Genomic DNA, 22,811 nt, shown 5'->3' on the forward strand with positions numbered 1-22,811 from the left:
TGTGTATTGATTCATTTTATGGTTATATATTTTACCATTAAGAACTATGCTTGATGTGTTAATTTTAGACATTTTTCAATTGCCAACCTCATGTATAGGGATGGTTTGGATTTGTGAGAACCCTTAAGAGTACGTCTGAGAAAACAAATGATCATTTTAACCTTCACGTATCAAAAGCAAGTTTTATTTCACAGCATCTCAATTTCACAAATTCATTATCTTACTACTGAAAACAGACCAATTACAAGTGACTCAAATACAATGACATTTTAAAACAAAATAGTTTACACAAGTTTACATTAACCTAGTGCAGTTGTGCTGAAAGAAAGCAGCACTACATGTTTATGGCCACAAACCCAAATACTTAAACACAGACAGCTCAAACATTCCAACATTTTTACCTTGAAAAGTTTTCAGATTTAATTTTGGTTTAAATATTGGCTTTGTTGCAATAATTCCATGCTACCACACAGTGGCAGCTATTAACATTACTAAAAAGGGTACATTTATTATAACAAGGCTTTTGAGCCAAATAGGTTATACAAAACCAATTTGGTAGCTAAAATTTAAAACTATGTATGTATGCATATATACACAAACTTAAATTACTGTATTTGCCAACAGTTTGGTTATACAGAATATTTAGAGGAAAGTACCTAAAGTATATCTTGTAAACCATAGAGCAAATATTTGGGAATCAGACCCTTACAGTGCTTGTACATATATTTTGTAAATACCCTTTTGAGTCAAGATTTCAATGGCATAACTTGTTTTTAAGAAGACTCAATGCACAGTAGGTATACATAATTTCAGTTACTGAAGCTAGCCAAACTGAGGTAATACCCAAGTTCAGACTGGCTCCCAAGTAAAGTAGATAAAGGGACAACCTTATGGGGGAAATAAGGTGCTTATGGAAATAGGATTGTTATTGGCTCATTTAAAAATAAACACTGGCCCATAAAAAGTATGAGTATAGCACAGTTCATACTTCCTATAGCTTCCATAATATGCTAATTCTAAAGCCAGCCATAGCTATACTGATAATATTAAAGGACAATTTTGATGGACAAAATGACAGATATATCTTGTATGCCAATTGTTACCTCCCCTCCCCCCCATAGTCAAATTACTTGTAGATGTTATGTGGTGTAACATCTTAGTTGAAAATTCGAATCTTAAGACAGTTGTTAGAGACTAGTAGTCTTGAGTGACATTTGAGAAAAGAACTGCATGGGGATGGTAAAGAGTGCAAATCCTGTAGTTATGTTCAAATATGTAGGCTTGATGGTATCTGGGTTAGCTATCACAATGTCTTAGCAAACATCAATTTAAAGACCTAAACTATTTGGTGGACCGAAATGATTGGCTAGTAAGTATTGCCCCTGCCTGGATTTGATTTTCTGATAGTACTGGTAACAAGTATTTTAAGTTTTCCCACGAGAAAACTTGTTTCAGAGCTTGTGTCAGCAATCTTCTCAACTGTGAAACTGAGCTATAGGTTTGTCATTTGAGCTAATTTTTCATTGACATATTTGATAAAGATTGACCTGAATACTGATAATGTTACTTACAATTTCATTAAAGATAAGTTTATGACCAGTTATCACTGCAGTATATATGGTATAAGACACTCAACATCAAATATTTGAAATTTGCAGCAGTTAAAGTCTAACTCTAACCTATGCCTTTACAAAATTGTATACACAATTTTATACTGTGTGCAATATTTTAAATGTAGCCAAAAACAGGCAAAACTGAAGTTTTACAGTACTTTTAAGAGTAGCTATCCCTCTTTCTTTCCAGAGCATGGTAAGGTATTCAAGTTGATCTTAAGTAAATTCCTTAATCAAAAAATCCAATTATTTTTGTTCTCTTGCAAAAACCAAAATGAATGCCAATTTTCTCAATCACAATATTGCTTAGAAGAAACAAAATGTAAGAATCCGCAAGTAATTGTGGATCAAAGTGTTGCAAATTTTATCCAAACATTTGTATGGTGCTTCAGTTAAATATCTTTCCTACCTGACTCCTGACAATTACAGAAATATTGTACTTAAGTCTAATAAACATTTGTTTGGATATGCAACATGCCAGTTTCAAGAGGAACATCACAGTGGCTCACAATGCTTGGAAGAACAGAATTAGTAAAAAAATACAATTAAAAAATTCAGATCTTGCTTCATTGGCTTACTTTGTAAAACTAATTGCTGACACTTGAGAGAACTGCATGCAGGAAGTACTGTGAAAAGTACTTTGCTTTGGGTGCTTAAAACAATGGCAGAGTCCATCCTGAAGTGACAAAAATAGCAAGTCACCCTTTTAGTCAATATACTTCAAAGTATGATTGCATGATGAGATACTTCTTAACATTTAACATTCTAAAATTTTAACCATTCCTTTATTTATGTGTTGTGTTTGACTTAGTGACCTCATGGACCACAGGTATCCATGGGGTTTTCTTGACAAGGATCCTAGAGTGTTTGCCATATCTTTCTCCAGTGGATCCTTTTATCCATGTAGTAATGCTTAAATAAATTAGTAATTTCATCACTGATGAACCAATTGTTATAAGACCTAGAAATCTAGATCCCATTTTAGACTAATGCAGCTATGGAATTCTTTTCTGAATGCAAGGCAAATGCAGGTAAAGATAAAACTATAATTTCAGAATTTATAACTTATGCAACAAAAAGGTTCTGGTACCAGACCAGTTTTAGGCACATTAAAAAAAATGTGCATTTTGTTCACATAAAAAAATTCAGGAAAAAAATTCACATACCATTTGAAGACTTTTTGGAATGGGAATAATGTTCATTTTAAACAAGTAAAAACAAGATAAATATCTTTCAAAGGAACAATAGCATGACATCCTTTGAACAGAAGAATGAATAGCCACAGTGACAACTAGATTATGAATTATTTGTGCTTTAGTGTCTAAAGGAAATAATTCTTTCTGTGCCAACAAATCTGTTTTCACCCAACAAATACTCAACTATGCCACTATGAAAACATACATTTTTACTAACTGAAAGATGTGGTGTAATAGCACAGAAAAGATTTGTGGGAAGTGGAAGTCTTTCAGCAATAAAGTATTTTGTAAATCTTCCTGCCAACTAAATGGGACGCAGCTTTGGCTAGGACTGCTGGGTGAGACGTCTATAATGAGGTAAAACTTGGTTTTCAGGAAGGTAAAGGGCCAGTTCCAGAGCCACGAGCACTGTAAATTCAAATCCAATTAGATCTCTTCGGTTGAATCGGAATCGTTCTTCTAACTTCTGTATTAAATAAGAAAGACCAGGTTAGATTGTTTATCTCCATTTTTTCCTGAGATCAAATTACCAGCCATTACTTTGCTCAGTTGTGGATGATACTTTTTCAGGATGAAGGAAAAAAAACCCCACTACGCCCCCCCCGCCCCCCCCACCATCCCCTTTAGTTTAAATCTGAAGACATTTGTATATTTCTGTTAATGATTTAAAGCATTTCCAAAGCCTGAGAAGAACAATTAACAAATGCACAAACCACTGCCCTCTTTATGTTGTAAAGGATAAAAATCTATTAGTGTGAGACCAAATTGCTTCTAGCTGCTTTTTCAGGTGAAAAGAACATAGGTATATGTTCAAATTTGATCTTTAGCTCTGAATTCTATGTCCTTAACACAAGAATTTTGAATGTCTCCTCATCTTCCCACAGCTATGGAGATCAGAAATTACACCCTAGGCAATGTCTGTTGCCCAGAAGTACAGGTGGAATTTAGGAAAATTTGTAGAAAGCATCCAATATGATCTAACTGTGAGAAACCAAAAGGTGGAATTGTCTATGGCCTTGGTACACTTCATACTCTTTACCATGAAAATAGGCTTCTGGTTGTACTTACATCAATAAGCTGCTTTACTTCATTTTTCCTGAGGTCACTGCTGATCTTTGCTGCTAGGAGCACACAAGCACCAGCACACAGTTTTCGGTTCTGCTTGTTTAGCTTGCCTTGTAAGACAAGCTTCTCAAAGTAAACATAAGCCATGGACACGGTAACTGGTTCGAGATTGCATTCTTCAGAGAGATTCCTCATTTCCCGTTTTAGGCTGTGTGTGTAAACAAAAAGTAAAGCATATTTTGGTCATGAAAGAACACAGATCCTAACAGATTTACAGATTCAGCAGTTTTAGAAACAAATAAGTGGGAGATAATACCTTCCCACAAGTACAAATGACTGTAGCCCAGTACTCAAGTTTTTCTTACCTTCTAATTTTACTCAAAGTGAGTTTGATGTGAGGAAACTTCTCTTTAAAAGTTTCATTCATGTCCTTTTTAAGGTCTGAAGGCTTCACATATTCTATCACGGTAGTCTGAAATAGAAAAGTTAGCCTATCATCTAAAGACACTTATATTTGAGCATTTACACCAGTTTAAAGCCCATTTACCCTTCAAGCCCCATCTCTGCACCTCCTACTGCCATAAAGATTATAGGTCCAGCTTCAAGTGTCAGAATGAAATATTTCACTGTTGAGTTATTTTCATGCCAATGCTTGTTAACAGGCCCAGGGTTATGCAAATAAATGTGTACAGTTTTCAACACCTTAAAATTCTTTTAAGGAAAGCAATTTTGGGAGACTTCCAACTGAAAAGGCAGCCTTAAAATTAAGGTCTGAAAGCAGGTGCAGTATATAGAATTATGCATGAGTTCTGTGCTGGTTAGAGGTTAAATAATTGAATAAAAAGAGGCAATATTATTGACTCCCAGACTGCCAAGAGGCACAAAAATTCCACTAATATTTTAAATTTACAATCAATCTCTGAAACAAGTTTCTTAGCAAACTTCTAGTTATGTTCTTAATCTGAGGATGTAGATGGAACTGTTTGTTCAAAATGAATGCCATTGAAACAGCAGTGGCCAATATTTGTCAATAAGCATTTTTTGAGTGCCTACTAGGTGTGCTATAAACTATTCAAATACTGAGGCTTCAAAGAAAGGAAAACCAAAACCAATAAATGTCCTGGCTCTCAAGGAATCTACTTGGGGTGGGGGATGTCAACATGTGGATAACTGTACAAACAAGATATAAAAAGATAAGTTGGAGATAATCAACAGGAAAATCAGTAGCATTAAGGAGGATGAAGAATGGTGGAATTTTAGCTGGGAATCCAGGCAGCAGAGATGGAGGAAAGAATTCCAGGCATGGGTGCAGACAGTGAAAATGCAGATTAGGGAGATGGGCAGCCAGGTGGCTCAGGGGATAGTGCACCAGGTCTAGAGATGGGAGGTCTGGTTCAAATATGCACTCTCACACTTCCTAGCTGTGTGACCTTGGGCAAATCACTTAATTCCAATTGCCTAGTCTTTATTGCTCTTCTACCTTGGAATCAAAGTGATTCTAAGACAGAAGGTAAAGGTTTTAAATAAAATTTTTAAAAAGAGTAGGGTGATTGTTTCTAGGAAAATTAATTGGACTGTGGACTGGTGTGAGGAGACATTTGAGGTACTGGGAGACCAACTAGCAAGCTATCTCCAGGCAGGATGATTGCAATGTTAAGAGGAGTGAAGGGGATATACATGAGAGATTTTTATAATGGTTAAACTGACTGGTCTTGACCACAGATTGATTATACAAGATGAGAGAAAGTGAAGAGTCAAGGACACCTATGTTGGAACCTAGGTAACTGTGAAGATGGTGGTGTCCTTAATAGTAACAGGGAAGTGATACTAGAAGAATTGTTTTCTTTGCATTTTGGTAAATAAAAATCCACTGTTGTAAAATCTCTTGTAACATGGTCTATTTTCCCCACTGATCTTTCTAAAGACAAATGCTCAAGGGTTTTACTAATTTGATTCTGTAGCACTGTATGCCATTTTCATATTCAGCATTAAATTAAGCAACTAAAAAAAAAAAAAAAACAACCCAGAATGAATATCCTAGAATCTTGTTACATAATCTGCCACTGAATCAATTCTTTAGTAAATGCTAGATACGGGACAAGTACCACTGTTTAATTTTTGTATACCTTGTAGTTTTCTTACCATATATGATGCAAAGATAAGAACACGCTTGTGTTTCCCACAGGGCCACTGAGGATCATCAAGGAGATTAGGATTATATTCTATTGAATCACCAGTCTCACTCCCTAGAAGCACAAACAACAGCATCAGGCATAGGTATAAAACAGAAATTGCTTTCAGATAAAAGGCACTTATAAATGTTTAGTATTTTTTCTCCTTTAACAGATTTTGATTTCAATTTCTTTTTTTCTTAAGTTACCAGCTATGTGGTCCAATGGAGTTCAAGTGCTGCTTTAGATAGTAAATAGCTGTGTGACCTCGGATAAGTCTCAGCTTCTGTCTGCCTCAATTTCCTCATCTGGAAAATGGGAATAATAGCACCTACCTCAGAATTGTTTTGAGGATCAAATGAGATAGCTATCTACAAAAGGTGCTTCTACTTCCTCTTATTCTCTTCTTAACTTTCTAAGTTAAGACTGGTTCTTGATCTGGTCATTCAACCACAAAAGTTCTCTCCAAAGCTACTAACAACTTAATTGCCAAATCTTAGTCTTCTTAATCCTGACTCTTCTTGATTTCTCTAAAGCCTTTCACACTGTCAATCACTTGCTTTTTCATGATACTGTATTCTCCCTAGGTTTTCATAATTATTCTCTCATATTTCTCATACCATCTGACCATTCTTCAATTTTCTTTGCTAAATCTTCTTCCAAGACATACCCTGCTAGTCATCAGTGTCCCATAGGGTTCTGTTCTGGGTTCTCTTTTTTGTCTCCTTCTATATATTTCACTTGATTTCATGTGCTCCCATGGATTCAATGATCATTTCTTTGCTGAAGATTCTCAATTCTATCAAACCTCAACTTCTCTGTTGACCGTTGGTCTCATTTTGAACTGGATGCCCTGAAGAGCCGTTAAACTTAACATGTGTCTACAGCTGAACTCATCTATACCCTCAAATTCATCTCTTACTGTTGAGGGCTGTAAAATTAAAATTCAATAACTCCAAGTATTATTTTTATAAGATTTATTAATAATCATTTAAGTAGGGGAATTAAAAAGACAAAAGTAAAGCCTGAGTGAAGAGAAGTTTTCTCGACTGTGATTGAGGGAGAAGAGAGTGAGAGGTGGGGTTACAGAAATTTATCTCCAAAACTTAGACTTAACAAGAGGATGAAAGTGAGATTCTGGGAAATGGAATCCTGGGGTACAAAATTCTAATTACATAGGGCACTATCATTCTTCCACTCACCCTAGACTTTGAATATAAGTGCCATGCCTCGTCACTTTACTTTCTCTATATCTGTGTTGCTAAGGCCTGTCATCATCTCTGTCTACATAATATCTTGCATATTCATCCCCCTTTTCTCTGACACTATCTCTGTTCTGGTGTAGACCCTCATCACTTCAAGCTTGAACTATTGCAATAACTTGCTGGTTGGTCCTTGGGTCATAAGCATATGGGTCAAAGTGATCTTCCTAAAAAGGAAAGGTCTGATCATGCCATTATTCCTCCATAGTCAAACTCCAGTGGCTCTCTATCTCTGTCAGGATCAAATATAAAATAGGCTGGTATTCAAAGCCCTTCATAACCTCCACTTTTCCTTTCTTCTTGCATCCTTCCAGCCCCCACCCCCCTTCAGGTCTTCAGTCTAGAAACAGGAGCCTCCTTGAATAAAACATTCCATATTTTGACCCCCTGCATTTCCACTGGTTATTTCTCTATGCATGAAATGCTTTCTCTCCTCATCTTTGCCTCCTAGCTTCCAAAAAGTCCCAATTAAAATTACCCAACTTCTATAGGAATCTTTTCCTAATCTCTCTTAATTCTAGTGCTTTCCCTTTGTTTGTTATTTACAATTTATACAGCTTTTGCCTTTCTTCGTATCCCCAGAGATTTGCAGAGTGCCTGGCATATAGTAGGCACTAATTAAATGTTGATTGACTGAAACTGTAGGATGAAGGATTTAATTATTATTATTGTTAATTTATTTTTTGAACCCTTACCTTCCGCCTTAGAATCAATACTATGTATTGGTTCCAAGGCAGAACAGCAGTAAGGGCTAGGCAATGAGAGTTAAGTGACTTGCTCAGGGTCACCCAGCTAGGAAGTGTCTGAGGCCAGATTTGAGCCCAGGACCTCCCATCTCTAGGCCTGACTCTTAATCCACTGAGCTACCCAGTGGCCCCCTAAAGGATTTAATTTAGATGTTACATTAAATGGAAAAATTTCCTGGTTGGGAGGGAAGCTGTAGAATTTTTGCTCTGTAATGGTACACTAGATCTTCATCTTTCTGAAATGGGACAAATATGTTCCCATCAAATAGACATATGGTATGTGTATTAGTGTAGGAAAATGTCAGCACCTCTGCATACCCACTGTTAGTATTTCTTTGGGTTTATTCATTCTCAAAGTGAGGAATGAGGACATCATGGAGATTCTCCTCTGCATATGCTTAATGCAGAGGGTCAAATAGACATGTCCTTCACAGATCTGGTCAGCTGTGAGGGAATGGTATGATAAAAAAGAGAAATGTAAATTTTGAGACAACTACAATTTTTATTTTTATTTTATTTTTAATTTTTTAAAACTGTAATATCTTTTATATATATCATTCTATATCAATTTTATTTGTTACAGGGCTAGGCAATGGGGGTTAAGTGACTTGCCCAGGATCACACAACTAGGAAGTATCTGAGGCCAGATTTGAACCCAGGACCTCCTGTCTCTAGACCTGGCTCTCAATCCACTGAGTCATCCAGCTGCCCCCGACAACTACAATTTTTAGATAGGCCCAATGATGGAAATTGTTTTCTTGACTAAAACTGAATTTGCATATTTCCTCCTTGTAGCGGGGGAGAACATAGTTTTCTATTAATGAAACTCTCAGATATTTGTTAAAATAAATGCTACACTTAAAAGTGAAAATGTGGTAAGATTAAGTAAATGAGCCTACATATTGGGTATTGTTTATTAGTTTTCAGTTTTGTTTTTGTTTATCCTTTTTTGCTTTTTGTTCTGCACAGAGGTACCTATAGAAGTTAAATTTGTCAAAAATAAGGGTTGAAGGGCAGCTAGATAGCACAGTGGATAGAATACCAGGCCAGGATTTGAGAGCACCTGGATTCAAAACTGGCCTCAGACTCCTGTGTGACCCATGGCAATTCACATAACCCCAGTGGCCTAGTCCTTACCACTCTTTTGCCTAACACAGAAGGTAAGGATTTTAAAAAAAGAAATAATACGAGAAAAAAGAAGGTAGGGGCAGCTAGGCAGTACAGTGGATTGAGTGTCAGTTCTGGAGGCAGGAGGTCCTGGGTTCAAATATTACCCCCGATACTTCCTAGCTGTGTAACCCTGGACAAATAACTTAACCCCAATTGCCTAGCCCTTACCACTCTTCTGCCTTGGTAAGGGTTTTTAAAAAAAAAAAAAAAAAGAAAGAAAAACTGAGTTAAAAATACCATACAATTAAAAGGTAGTATTATGATGTCACTTGGTGAAGCAGCACTGTCATTGAATGGCTAATTTAAACTAGATTAACTTTTGTGTGATCTGAGCTAGAATGAGGTAAAGAACCAAATTAGTTCTAAACACAAGCACTATAAACAACAGAATGTAACACAATGCTTTCTTGCAAATCTGCTGTGTAATTAGAATTTTGTACCCCAGGACTCCATTTCCCAGAAGCCTACTTTCATCCTCATGTTACATCCTTACATTTTGGACATGAAGTTTTATGTAGCTCTGCCCTCGCTCTTTTCTCCTGCTTTTGTGGTCCGGTAAACTTGTCTTTACTCAGGCTTTCTCTATTTCCTCTACTTCAAGTGATTATTAATAAATCTTATAAAATGTAATACTTGGAGTTATTGGATATTAATTTTAATCTTACATTTCTAAACAAATTCCTGGATCATTTTACCATACATAATTAAAAAATTTTTACTCTTGCCTTCCTTAGTTTTGCCTAACCCTTTATCAACTTGCTTTCTTCATTTTGTCCAGTATTCATTCTAAGTATATAATAAAAAATATTTAAACTGATTTTAAATTGACTTAATTTCAACTGCTTGTCAAGTCATTATTGCTAGCATGTTAATAAGTTTTTGTATAAAATAATCTCTATTAAATTCTCTTTACTTTTTCATTCTCTCTCATCAATCCATCCTTCACACAGCTGCTGCCAAAGTGATATTCCAAAAGAACAGAGCTGACCATGTCATGCTCCAGAGACTCCAAGGTGCCCTTATAGCTTCTAGGATCAAATACAAACTCCCATTTTCCATTTATAGCCCTTCACAATATGGCTCCAGCCAACCCAGCCACATCTGTTACATATGACTTTGTTTCCACTTTGGGATCTGGTTAAATGGGCTTTTCTTGCTGTCCTTCAAACATGACTTCCCTCAGTACTTTTGCCCATGAGGCTCACTTCTCCCTGGGAACCCTTTGCTTCTTTCAGAGCTCAACTAAAGTGCCACTTAAGACATTTCCTTATCCTTCTAACTACTAGTTACTCCCTGTCAGAAATTCCAGTGTATTTACTGTGAATATATTATATCAACTTGAGTGTGTACATGCTTCTCGAGAAAATGTAAGCTTTTTGAAGGCAGGAATTGTTTGTTTTTGTCGTTTCAGTTCTGGACACATAGGTTCTTTTTAAATCCTTACCTTTTGTTTTAGAATCGACCCTAAGTATTGGTTTTAAGGCTGAAGATTGATAAGAGTCAGGCAATTGGGGTTAAGTGACTTGGCCAGGGGCACACAGCGAGGAAGTGTCTGAGGACACTTTTTGAACCCAGGAATGGTCTCTAGGCCTAGTGTTCTGAACCTCTAGCTGCCCTCATACATAGTTTTTTTTTTTTGTTTGTTTTTTAACCCTTACCTTCCTTCTTAGAATCAATACTGCCTGTGGCTGAAAGCATATTCCAGTTTTGGAAGGCAGACCCCAGCACACTGGTTTAAGGTAACTATTGGAAAGGCTGTTCAATGTAAGAGGCTAGGAAACAGGTAAGGTTAGAGGAGAGGTCCACCCCAACTCATTATCTGCTAATTTTTTTTTTTTTAAACAATTCATTCTTACTAACTAGGATTTTTTTTTTAAACCCTTACCTTCTGTCTTGGAATCAATATTAAATATTGATTCCAAGGCAGAAGAGCAGTAAGGACTAGGCAATGGGGGTTAAGTGACTTGCCCAGGGTGATACACCTAGAAGTGTCTGAGGCCAGATTTGAACCCCAAACCTTTTATCTCTAGGCCTGGCTCTCAATCCACTGAGACACCCAGCTGCCCCCTCACACACAGGTTCTTAAATAAATCTTTGTACATTGGTTAGTGATCAGAAAGAAAACTTTATGCTATAAAACTGCCTACCTAATTCTGTGCCTGATGGCACAGATTTAGCTGTTGCAGATTTGTATCTTGACCCAGGCATGGTTCGTGGAACACTGGATCGAGGCTGAGATGCTGCAGTGTGATTATCACTCTTATGTGTGACAAGGGCATTCGTTGGATACAAAAACTTTGCATAAGATACTACCTGAAAAACAAGTCTATGTTCAGTATTAATTTTTCTCACTTGGCTTGAGGTACACTAAAAAACAAACCGACCCCTTCCCCAAAACAAGATTCAGGAAGCTTTTCTTGATGTTGAATGTAATGTTGATAAAAAATGCAAAAATAAATCCCTTCCCAACTGCTTATTTAGGATGAGGGAAAGAATCATACTCAAGAGCTATCTTTTTAATGTTACTTTTTTTTTCTTTTACTTACATTAGTAGTTCATTTTGATCTTAGTGAACTCCTGATAGAAATTAATGTGTTTTATTTAGATATTTCCATAGAAGTTTTTCTATTGAAAAACTAGCATCTGATTAAAATTCATTCTTTTATTGTGTGTGTTTATATATGATTGAAATGAATATTTTACATATTACTGCTGTTTTGATAATCTGTAGTTTATCCTACCTAGTGTCATGCCACTTTACAATTCACTCCTTCAAATAATCCCTATAAAGGCATCACATAATGTAATGAAACTGAAAAGGATTAGTGCTATGTGATATGAGATTTGACATATTCCTCCAAATCAGAGGGAATCTGCTTATATGAAGTTTTTGTTTCCATTAAAGTAGCTACTTTAAAATCCAGCTAATTTAGAAAATAAAATCAGAAGTGCAAATGGAATTTTAATATGTATCTATTTCCCACAGGGTTTCTCTCCTATTTATATCAATTAATTTAAGACATTTATATACCTAAATTAAAAAATTTAAAACAATTTTAAATGTTTAAATTTTTCAACATTCTAAGAAATTCTGACTTCAAAAATACCATAAGCAACAATTAGCACTAATTACTATGAAAATATGAAGATTATTTTCTTACCTTTCCATCAGCACCAAGTTCAACTCCTTCCAACACAAAGACCATTTCAGAAGACACTGAAACCCCACCAGATGGATGCCTCTGTTTCTGGCTTTCTATCTTCATGTCACTGTAAAAGTATTTAGATCAAAGATGGTATATTCTAGAATGATGAAGTTCCTTCCTTCTATAGTAAATGAACTGTTGAGGTTGGGAGGAAAGTGAGAAAGGAGGAAGAGGAGAAAAGAGTAGCTAGGTTTTTAAAAACATCATCAATACTGATGAAGATGTTTAGGTTGTTTTTTCTATTTCTCCATGAAAGACCATTTGTTTATAACTATATTAATAAGCAATTGAAAATATAAAGGAATAGGATCTGGATGTTCATAGGAATAAAACTGGATTAAAGCTATCCAAAATATAAATTTTATCAGAAAGATATTAGGAAATTCCCTTATATTTTATGTTGATTCTTTTCCATGATAGCTACCAATCTGCTATATAATATTATTTTTTTGTAAGTCAAAATAAAATTTATATCAACCAATAAACATTTAGTGAGCACCACGACCTACCTTTGTTTAGAAGAATGTGCACATTTCAGAGGCAAATTTGTAGGGAAAATCAAATTGTAGAAATACACGCCCAGTGCATTTAGCTTTAGAAACTGCTGCTGTGCCTGGGTTTTCCCACCAAGAGAAGAATGTTTTTCTATTATTGACTATTTTTATAGTATGTTTGCACACAATACTATTTCTACTGCTAAACATCCGTTTCCTTCCATAAATTATGTACAGGACAATTAAGTGGACAGGATGTGAGAGAATACAATTGTTTTCCACCTAGAGTAAAGTAACAATAAAGGCAATCTAACTATAAAAAGAGTCCCAAAAGAAACAGTTAAGAAAAGCAACACAAAATTACCTTGAAATGCTAATAGAACATGAATAATTTTAGTTCATAGGAAGTTGAATTAGATCAAACTTTCACTAAATTCTAAATGCTTTCATCTCTACTTTGGGGATAATTCTCCAATAATTATAAAAGGTCTGAGTTTAAAAGAATGAGCTTTGTTTTTATATTCAACACAAACATTTCCCCTGGGCTCTGTTATCCTAGGTGGCTTTTAAATCATATCACATATACAACACCTTGCATATTACTGTTGGTCTTATCAAACTTTTTTATTTTTATTTTAAATCTTATCAAACTTCTGACAAGATGAAGCCATAGCAGCAGGGAAGAAAGCATGGAGCTTATCATGCAAATGTTTTTTGTTCAGTTGTCAGTCCTGTCCAACTTTGCATGATCCCATCTGGGGTTTCTCTTGGCACAGATACTGCAGTGGTTTGCCATTTCCTTCTAGGTAACTTTACAGATGAGGAAACTGAGGCAAACAGGGTTAAGTGACTTGCCTAGGGTCACCGAGCTAATAAATGTCTGAGGCCAGATTTGAACTCAGGAAGAGGAGTCTTTCTGACTCCAGGTCTAGCACTTTACCTCCTGCATCACCTAGCTGCCCCAGCACACAGATGTTACAATAAATAATAATAAAAGCAAACAATAAATCACATACCATGTTTGTTGTGAAACTTGTCAGACCTATACCATTAAAATCATTATTTACCTGATCCGAATGCTTTCTCCATAAGGCAAAATAGAAAATGCTGCACACAGGGACCTTTTAGCACAAATCAGAACTATTCTGAAAAGCAATGGAGAAAACAAATGATGACATAGGAAAGATCCTACGAAGTTAGAACCATAAGCTAAATATTTGTTGTTGTTCAGTTGTGTCTGACTCTTCATGACCCCATCTGGGGTTTTCTTAGTCTATAGTGGTTTATCATTTCTTTCTCTGGTTCATTTTACAGATGAGGAACTGAGGCCAACAGGGTTATGTGAGTTACTCAGTCACACAGCTAGTAAGTATCTGAGGCCAGATTGAATTTAGGAAGAGGAGCCTTCCTGACTCTAAGCCTGACATTCTATTTGCTGGGTCACCTAGCTACACCACCCTTCCTCTCTCAATTTTCTTCTACCTAAAAAGGCAAGCAAATACTTCATTAAAGAAAAAAAAAAACAACAAACCCTTTACCTTCTGTCTTAGAATCAATATTGTGGCAGAAGAACAGTACGGGCTAGGTAACTGGAGTAAAGTGACTTGCCCAGGGTCACCCAGCTAGAAAGTGTCTGAGGCCAAATTTGAACCTGGGACCTTCTGTCTCTAGGCCTGGCTCTCTATCCACAGAGCTGCCCAGATGCCCCCACATACTTCATTCTTAAGCAACACAGAAGATGGAAATTTTTGTTATTCCGTCAGTGAGATGCTCAAGTCTAGTAGGTTAGTGTCACTGATAACACTATGGACCACATCAAGCATATAGTTTGAGGCTGGGAACCTGTTGACAACTTGGAGGCTCCTCTAAGTAGTGATTTTCTTTTGGTTATCAAGAGCTTAAAATCAATAGTTTGGGATATGATCAACCAGTGTTGGTTTCTTCCTCTTTCCATTAGTACCAAATCACATTATAATAATGATAATTGGTATCAATAGTTAACCCTTAGCTGATTGTAGATGGCTGAATCATACATGTGCCAGATTAACAAGAGGGCTTGGGGAAGGGTTTCTATGTTCATATTGGATAGATGGCTAGACAGCGTTATTCCTGGATCTGGCCATCTCCACAGCTTCACCAGCAACCTTCCTGCCCTAGAGAAACCTCTGTGCTGGGGTCTTGCTCTGTGGATGGGTGGCAGTCTCTACTGGTGATATACCAACTAATTCAAGACCTCCTCAATTAATTTACTTCCCAACTCTGGCAATATCCTTCATGACCTCACCAACAGTCTTCTTACTCCTTCCTTTCCCCTCCCTATTCTGGAAGCAAGATTAAATTAACTCCACCATTCCTGGATGAGCTAAATGTGTCAACCTATTTCTCTAGAGTTCCACTCCCTTTTTGGGTTGATTCCACCCTTAGAATGTAAGTTCTTTGAGTGCTGGTCTGTCTTATATATACATACATCCAGAGTTTGGCACATAGTGCTTAAAAATGCTTTTTTACTCATTTTTGGTTATTATTTGCTCATGAAAAGTTAGTTATTGCCTAAAGCAAAAGGCAATAATGAGGTGGAGCAGTGGTTCCCAACTTTTTTGGCCTACCGCCCCCTTTCCAGAAAAAATATTACTTAGCCCCCTGGAAATTAATTTTTTAAATTTTAATAGCAATTAATAGGAAAGATAAATGCACCTGTGGCCATCATTGCTCCGCTGGATTGCTGCAGCACCCACCAGGGGGCGGTAGCGCCCACTTTGGGAATCACTGATGGTAGAGTAAAGCTTTATTGCCAGGAGTCAAAAGATCCTACTAAAACTTTCTTCTTGTGACCCAGGTTTTTAATACTCTCATTCCTGTCCTCATCACAACTAAAGATGGTGCATTATATATAGTGATTGCTTAACAAAAGCTTGCTAAATAAAAATATCACATTTATTTTTAAAATTTTTGCTCTGGAAGCCTGAATGGGTGAGATTCACTTTGTCCAACACTGTATTTTGTAACTTTAGCCTCAAAAGTACATTTTAGTGGTCACAAGAGGCAAACTGGCAATGTAGGAGTGCTACATTTGAAATTATGGTATTTTCTGCTGATCAATAGTCATGGTCATCCACTCCCTGGTCCCAAATTTCCCTATCAGGAAATTAAAAGGTTTAGATTTATGACTCTTAAGCTCTAACTCCAAATTTAGGGTCCTAAAGGATTAGGCAAGGGTGAACCAGATCAAATTCATTATTTCTACTGAAAAACAAATTTATAAGAATAAGTCATTCCCTAATTAATGGTCTGAAGATTATGAACAAGTAGTTCTTAAGGGAAGAGAGCCAAGCTATCTATAGCAATATGAAAAAAAAAATACTCCAAATCACTAAAGCATTTGGTAAAACAGACAAAAATGACATTGGAGGGATTGTGGGGAAAACAAACGGATGTACTGCTGGAGCTATGAAATGGCTCAAACTATTCTGGAAAGCAATTTGGAACCATATACCTCCAAAGTTACTGCTCTTGACTCTGTCATACCATTACTAGGACTATACACCAAAGAGATCAAGGAAAGAGGAAAAGGACCCGGATGTACAAAAATATTGTTAGCAACTCTTTGTGGTGGCAAGAACTGGAAACTACCAGGTTTCTCATCAATTGGGTAATAACTGAACAAATTATGGTATATGAATGTAATGAAACATTACTGTGCTTAAATGAAGAAAGAGATGGTTTTAGAGACCTGGGAAAACTTGTGCAGCCTAATGCAGAGTGAAGTGAACACAAGCAGAAAAATAATTTGTATTATATCATCAGTATTATAAAAATGAATAATTCTGTAAGTTTTATGAACTCTGATCAACGAAATAACTACATTTCCAGAAGGTTGATGTAGTGCTCACCTCATGATAGAGAGAAGATGGACTAATCTGAAGAATTAGAAATGTATTTTGTGATGTGGCCAATTTCTTTTTGCTTGACTGCATATATGAGACAAAGGTTCTTCCTTTTTCTGTAAGCAGGTAGGGGAAATGGGCGGGAGGAAAGAAATGTGTGATAATGGAAAAAAATTATTAAAAAAAATCTATCTCGGTGCTTGTGCTATACACACTCACACCTTTATAATATGAAGCATATTCTAAGTAATTCAGAATAAGTTAAAAGAGCCAGGATTAATTTATCAGGGAAACAAATAAAATTAATTTTATATCTTCTACCAAAAAATCCTACTTTTCAATTAAAATTAAGCCAGAATTTTTTGAAGTTATATTGATTCCTTTTGTTTTCACATTAAATTTTTTCAAATATATTCTTTCCCCTGCCTTTCTCTTGTAAGAGATATTTTTTAAAAGGGTAAAAATAGACAGAAAAACGAATACACTGCTTCTTTCTGACAATATATGTAATATTTGACATAAATAATGCTCCACTTCTGTAGCTCTTTTCTGGGGCCTCTACATTATGTTTCTAAAACACCTATTTTTACTGCTAGCCTATACTTCCTATCTTATTTTTAACTTCTCTTTTAAATGTTTACTAAAAGATTGCCTTCAATTAATATAGATTATCACCAAAAAATTCCAGGGGATGACTTGTAAATCTTACGCATTTTAAAATAAGCACTTCTCTGTGTGTGAATATATGTACATTTATGCATACATATATGTATTAATAAAATGGAAAGGAAAGAAAAGCTGACCTAATATGGAAAAGTAAGAATGTTAATTTCTAAATAGATGTATTTTTAAAAAGATAAAAGACTCCCAGCTGTGTGACCCTGGGCAAGTCACTTGACCCCCATTGCCCACCCTTACCAATCTTCCACCTATGAGACAATACACTGAAGTACAAGGGTTAAAAAAAAAAAAAAGGATAAAAGACAAAAAGATGTTTTGTCTGAAGAGAACTTATTCACTTCACCTGAAGTCTTTCTTTTCTGATTATCTTGTATATAGTTTGTACCAATTTATAATAGCACAGCTAGCATTTATATATCACTTTAGGGTTTACAAAGAACTTTACGTCTGTCAATTCATTGGTTTCTCATAACAACTGAGTAACTTGGATGCTAATTATTGCTCATTTTTTCAGTTTTATTGATTTCTGAAAATATTACAAACATTTATAATTTACTTTCACTTCATGATGTAAGGATGGGATTTGTGCAAGGGGGATGGGACAAAAGGAGCCAGAAGAAGGCAGTTGGTTGACAGTTACTGACAATTGAGAGGAGCAGAGGATTCTAGGAATTTCTCCGAAGAAGGAGGAATGGGAGGAGGTTCTTCTGGTGGAGGACTGAGAGAAGGAGGAGGAGGACATCCCAGCTCAGTCCTGAGGGTTTCCTGAGGATCTTTCTTTGGAAATTGAAACCCTGATTCCCTGATCAAAACCATTCCATCGCATCTCACCCATCAAGACTTCAACTGTCAGGTCAGCTAAGTTTTTGGACTCCCATTTTTGGGGCAATTTCTTAGTCTCCTTCACCCATTACCCAATCCTGCTGAGAGACCCCTTTCTGGTCTAACTTACAATTATAGAAAAGGATAGAAATAGGAAATAGAAATAGAAACAGAAGAAGGGGTGAGGGGAGAAGCTTAGGAGTGGGAACCCCAAAGGTACCCACCCAAGTAATGGACCTCATAGAAATAGAGAAGAGGGCATCCAAAATCCCTCTGCCCTTCACCCCTCTCCCCAATCCCTGAATTGCAAAAAATAAAAGCCATTCATCAGTCAGATAGCTTTCCAGAATGCCTGGACTCTAGAAACAAGGGAGAGGGGAACCACAGCTTGGGCTGGCTGCCTCCATCTTGAAGCCAGACCACTTGCTGTGAATTTTAACTGTTTTGGGGGAGGTTTGTGTGAACCCTGTCCTTATTCAAAATCGGATTGGGGTACCACATACCTTGTCTTATAGGGAAGCCTCGCCCCCAACTCCTGTGGGGTGGCATGACCATCCAGGTCACCCAGTTTCGGGGTGACACCCCCTTAAAGTCTCCCAGTGTATATTCAGCCCCAGGGGAGAGCTGGAAAAGAGACTCACCACATAGACTCTCTCTCTAGCTCCCAATCTGTCAAACTTTTGGTTACTGGCTCTCTTTATTATTATAATGAGAAATGTCTTATAATGAAGCAAGACAGTGAAGTAAAATTAACAATACAGTAACCTTATTGAAAGTTCATGCAAAACACATCTATGGTACTCCACCCAGATGTTGTTAAAGTAATTTTTCAATATCTCTTTGGGTTTTCTTTGCAAAGATATCAGAGTCATTTTCATTTCCTTTTCCAGCTCATTTTACAGATGAGGAAACTGAGGCAAAGAGGGTCACATAGCTAGGAAGTGTCTGAGACCAGATCTGAAGTTGGGAAGATGAGTCTTCCTGACTCTAGGTCCAGTACTCTATCCACTGCACCACTTAGCTGCCCTGTAGTTCCTCACCTCTTATTAAAAAAAAAAAAAAAAAGACAAAAAAAAAGACAGAAATCTATTTTTTTTCCATCCCACATCCATACCCCATGAACAAATTTTTTAAAAAGGTAAAAAGCAGGGGCAGCTGAGTAGCTCAGTGGAGTGAGAGTCAGGCCTAGAGACAGGAGGTCCTAGGTTCAAACCTGGCCTCAGCCACTTCCCAGCTGTGTGACCCTGGGCAAGTCACTTGACCCCCATTGCCCACCCTTACCAATCTTCCACCTATGAGACAATACACCGAAGTACAAGGGTTAAAAAAAAAAAAAAAAAAAAAGTAAAAAGCAAAGTTATCATAATATGTATTTATAGTCAATCAAAAAAATTTCCCCCAATGACTGTATACAAACATATATATATATATACATATATATATAAATTTTTAACTGAAATCCATCACCTCTTTGGAATGGAGAGTATTATCTGTCCTTTGGAATCATAATGATTGTACTGATCAGAATTTACAGCTTTAAAAGTTGTTGCATTATTATATAAATTATTCTCTTAGATCTGTTTATTCCATTCTTCATTAGTTTATAAAAGTCTGCATAATTATTCATTTTTGTAATATTAATATTTTAGTATAAATTATTCTGTTTCTGTTCACTTCACTCTATACCAGTTTATATAGATCTTTCCAAGTCTTTCAGAAATCATCTATTTCATCATTTCTAACAGCACAATAATAATATTTCATCATACTTATATATCATAACTTATTCTGCTATTTCTTAATTGTGGACATCCTCAGTTTCCAATTTTTTTTAACCACCACAAAGAGAATTGTTATAAATATTTTTGTACCTATAGGACCTTTTCCTCTCTCTTTAATCTCTTTTGAATATATAACTTGTACGGAAATATATGGGTCAAGGAGAAAATGCACACTTTAGTAACTTTTAATGTATAATTCCAAATTGTTTTCCAAAATGGTTGTACCTATTCACAGGTCCATCAACAATGGATCAATATCCTTGTTCTCCCAAACCCTTCTCACAATTATCATTTTCCATTTTTTGTCATCTTTGCCACTCTGATGGATGTGAGCTCCCAATTATAGATAAGGAAACTGAGATGCAGAGAGGTTAAATGACAAGTTTAGATGTTATATGTAATAGGAAGTGCCTGGATATTCTTAAGTAGGGGAATCATAGTCAAACCTGTATTTTAGAAATGTCACCTGAGGAAACAAGTTTCAAATCAATGTGGGTAACTTCTTTTTTCTTTTTTAGAAAAAAATTTTTCCATGGTTACATGATTCATGTTCTTGCTCTCTCCCTAACCCCCCCCCCCCGCCCCAGTAGCCGACACACATTTCCACTGGCTTCTTCCTGTGTCATTGATCAAGACCTATTTCCATATTATTGATAATTGTTCTAGGGTGGTCATTAAGAGTCTACATCCAAATCATGTCCGCATCAACCCATGTGTTCAAGCAGTTGTTTTTCTTCTGTGTTTCCACTACTGTAGTTCTTCTTCTGAATGTGGATAGCATTCTTTTCCATAAATCCCTCAGAATTATCCCGGGTCATTGCATTGCTGCCAGTACAGAAGTCCGTTACATTCGATTTTACCACATTTTATCCGTCTCTGTGTACAATGTTCTCCTGGTTCTGCTCCTTTCACTCTGCATCAGTTCCTGGAGGTCTTTCCAGTTCACATGGAATTCCTCCAGTTTATTATTCCTTTGAGCACAATAGTATTCCATCACCAGCATATACCACAGTTTGTTCAGCCATTCCCCAACTGATGGATATGCCCTCATTTTCTAGTTTTTTTTTGCTACCACAAAGAGCATGTTGGAATGTTAGAGAGGATGTGGCAAAATTGGGACATTAATGCATTGCTGGTGGAGTTGTGAATTGATCCAACCATTCTGGATGGCAATTTGGAACTATGCCCAAAGAGCTCTAAAAGACGGCCTGCCATACCATTGCTGGGTTTGTACCCCAAAGAGATCAAAGGGAAAAAGACATGTGCAAAAATGTGGGTAACTTTTAAAGGGTTAAGATTCTATTGTAAATGATGCCTCCTCCTAAAAAGCAGCTAGGTAGTATGGTGGATAGAGTGTCAGGCCCGGAGCTGGGAGGACCTGGGTTCAAATCTGGCCTCAAGACTGTCTTAAAACTGACACTAAGACAAAAGGTAAGAGTTTAAAAACAACATGTTTAAGGTCTTGAAAATTTTTATATATAAACTTGCTCTATTGGTTTTATGATTATGAGTAGACTTCTGGAGCCAAGTATTTGGTATTACACACACACACACACACACACACACACACACACACGGGCGCGCGCGCGAAGAACCACTCAGACCATGTAGAGTACATAGATCAACACACAATCACATTCCTAGACAAATATGGTTTAACATTCATAGGCTAAGAACTAGAGTCCTAAATAACTGATTCCATTTCTATTTCTCCAACTCATTATGTTCATACAATATTCATAAAATAATACTTCACATATTAAAGTAACAAAAAATTAAAGGTTTACCTGCTATTTTTTGTGTCATATTGTCTCATGTTCTTTATGAAATGAGTCTTCTTCAAGCCTTTGTGTCTTGGTGATCCAGATATGTGTTTGGTTCTGCAATTGAAAAAGAAAAAAAAATAAATTTCTCCCCACCCCTAGGCTCTTCATTAGAGCTTGTATGATCAGATGGCAGCACCAGCATGCAGGACCTCCGACACTTTTCTTGGACAAGGGTAGTGGGGGGGAAAAGGAATGCATGCAACAAGATTAATGCTGCTTTGAAAGAGTACCTTTGTACAGTGGCATATTCCACTATGTCTTCTAAAAATTCTAGAGAACAGCGCTGGGAGATAAAACGCCTTCTGCAAAAATGTACACCAACACGAAGAGTGAACAATATTAATTGGAAGCCATAGAGAATAAAAACTAAAAAAAATCTGTGAAGGATCCCTTAAAATATTTGTTAAAAAAGTAAAAACCAGAAAAAGTAAATCCTCTCTATTAATTCTTTAAAATTTCAGGAAAAAGGCAAAGCCTTCTTAGTACTCAAAATTCAGTTTAAAAGAGTGGGTCAAGATTTTTGTTATCCATTTTAATTAAAAAACCTTATACTTAAATGGTTCTATGAATTCACTAATGTAGGTAAATCCCTCTATTAGTGTCAAATAACCAGTCCATGCCTTTTCATTTTGAGGTACCGTATCCATGTTTTTCACAGATCCTCCACAGTGGTCTTCCTCACATCACTCTTCTCTCTCTCTCTAATTACAACCCTCAGTGCTAGAGTCCCTTCTCAAGGTCTTTTTACATTTTATAATACATTTACACAGTACACCAGACACTCTGGTGGTTCATTTGTTACCATTTGCTCTTGCACTTGACTGGTCTACTTCCTTTTCGAATCACTAATTCATTTTTTTGATGATATACATTATACCAGTTCTTTTAGCCTAT

At 36.4% G+C, this 22,811-nt stretch overlaps 1 protein-coding gene across 1 annotated transcript in view; it reads right to left on the minus strand.

The window, feature by feature from the left end:
* Positions 1-3,053: 3,053 nt before the first annotated feature.
* Positions 3,054-22,811, minus strand: part of CABLES2 (Cdk5 and Abl enzyme substrate 2) — a 40,131-nt gene continuing 20,373 nt past the window's right edge. Inside the window, 9 exon segments of the mRNA XM_044661157.1 lie at positions 3,054-3,275; positions 3,878-4,082; positions 4,240-4,346; positions 6,017-6,120; positions 11,371-11,536; positions 12,385-12,493; positions 13,991-14,068; positions 21,879-21,971; positions 22,148-22,219. Coding sequence (XP_044517092.1) covers positions 3,135-3,275; positions 3,878-4,082; positions 4,240-4,346; positions 6,017-6,120; positions 11,371-11,536; positions 12,385-12,493; positions 13,991-14,068; positions 21,879-21,971; positions 22,148-22,219 — 1,075 coding nt within the window. The 3' untranslated portion in view covers positions 3,054-3,134.

Source organism: Gracilinanus agilis, chromosome 2, assembly GCF_016433145.1.
Source record: "Gracilinanus agilis isolate LMUSP501 chromosome 2, AgileGrace, whole genome shotgun sequence".
In the NCBI taxonomy this organism is placed as follows: Eukaryota; Metazoa; Chordata; class Mammalia; order Didelphimorphia; family Didelphidae; genus Gracilinanus; species Gracilinanus agilis.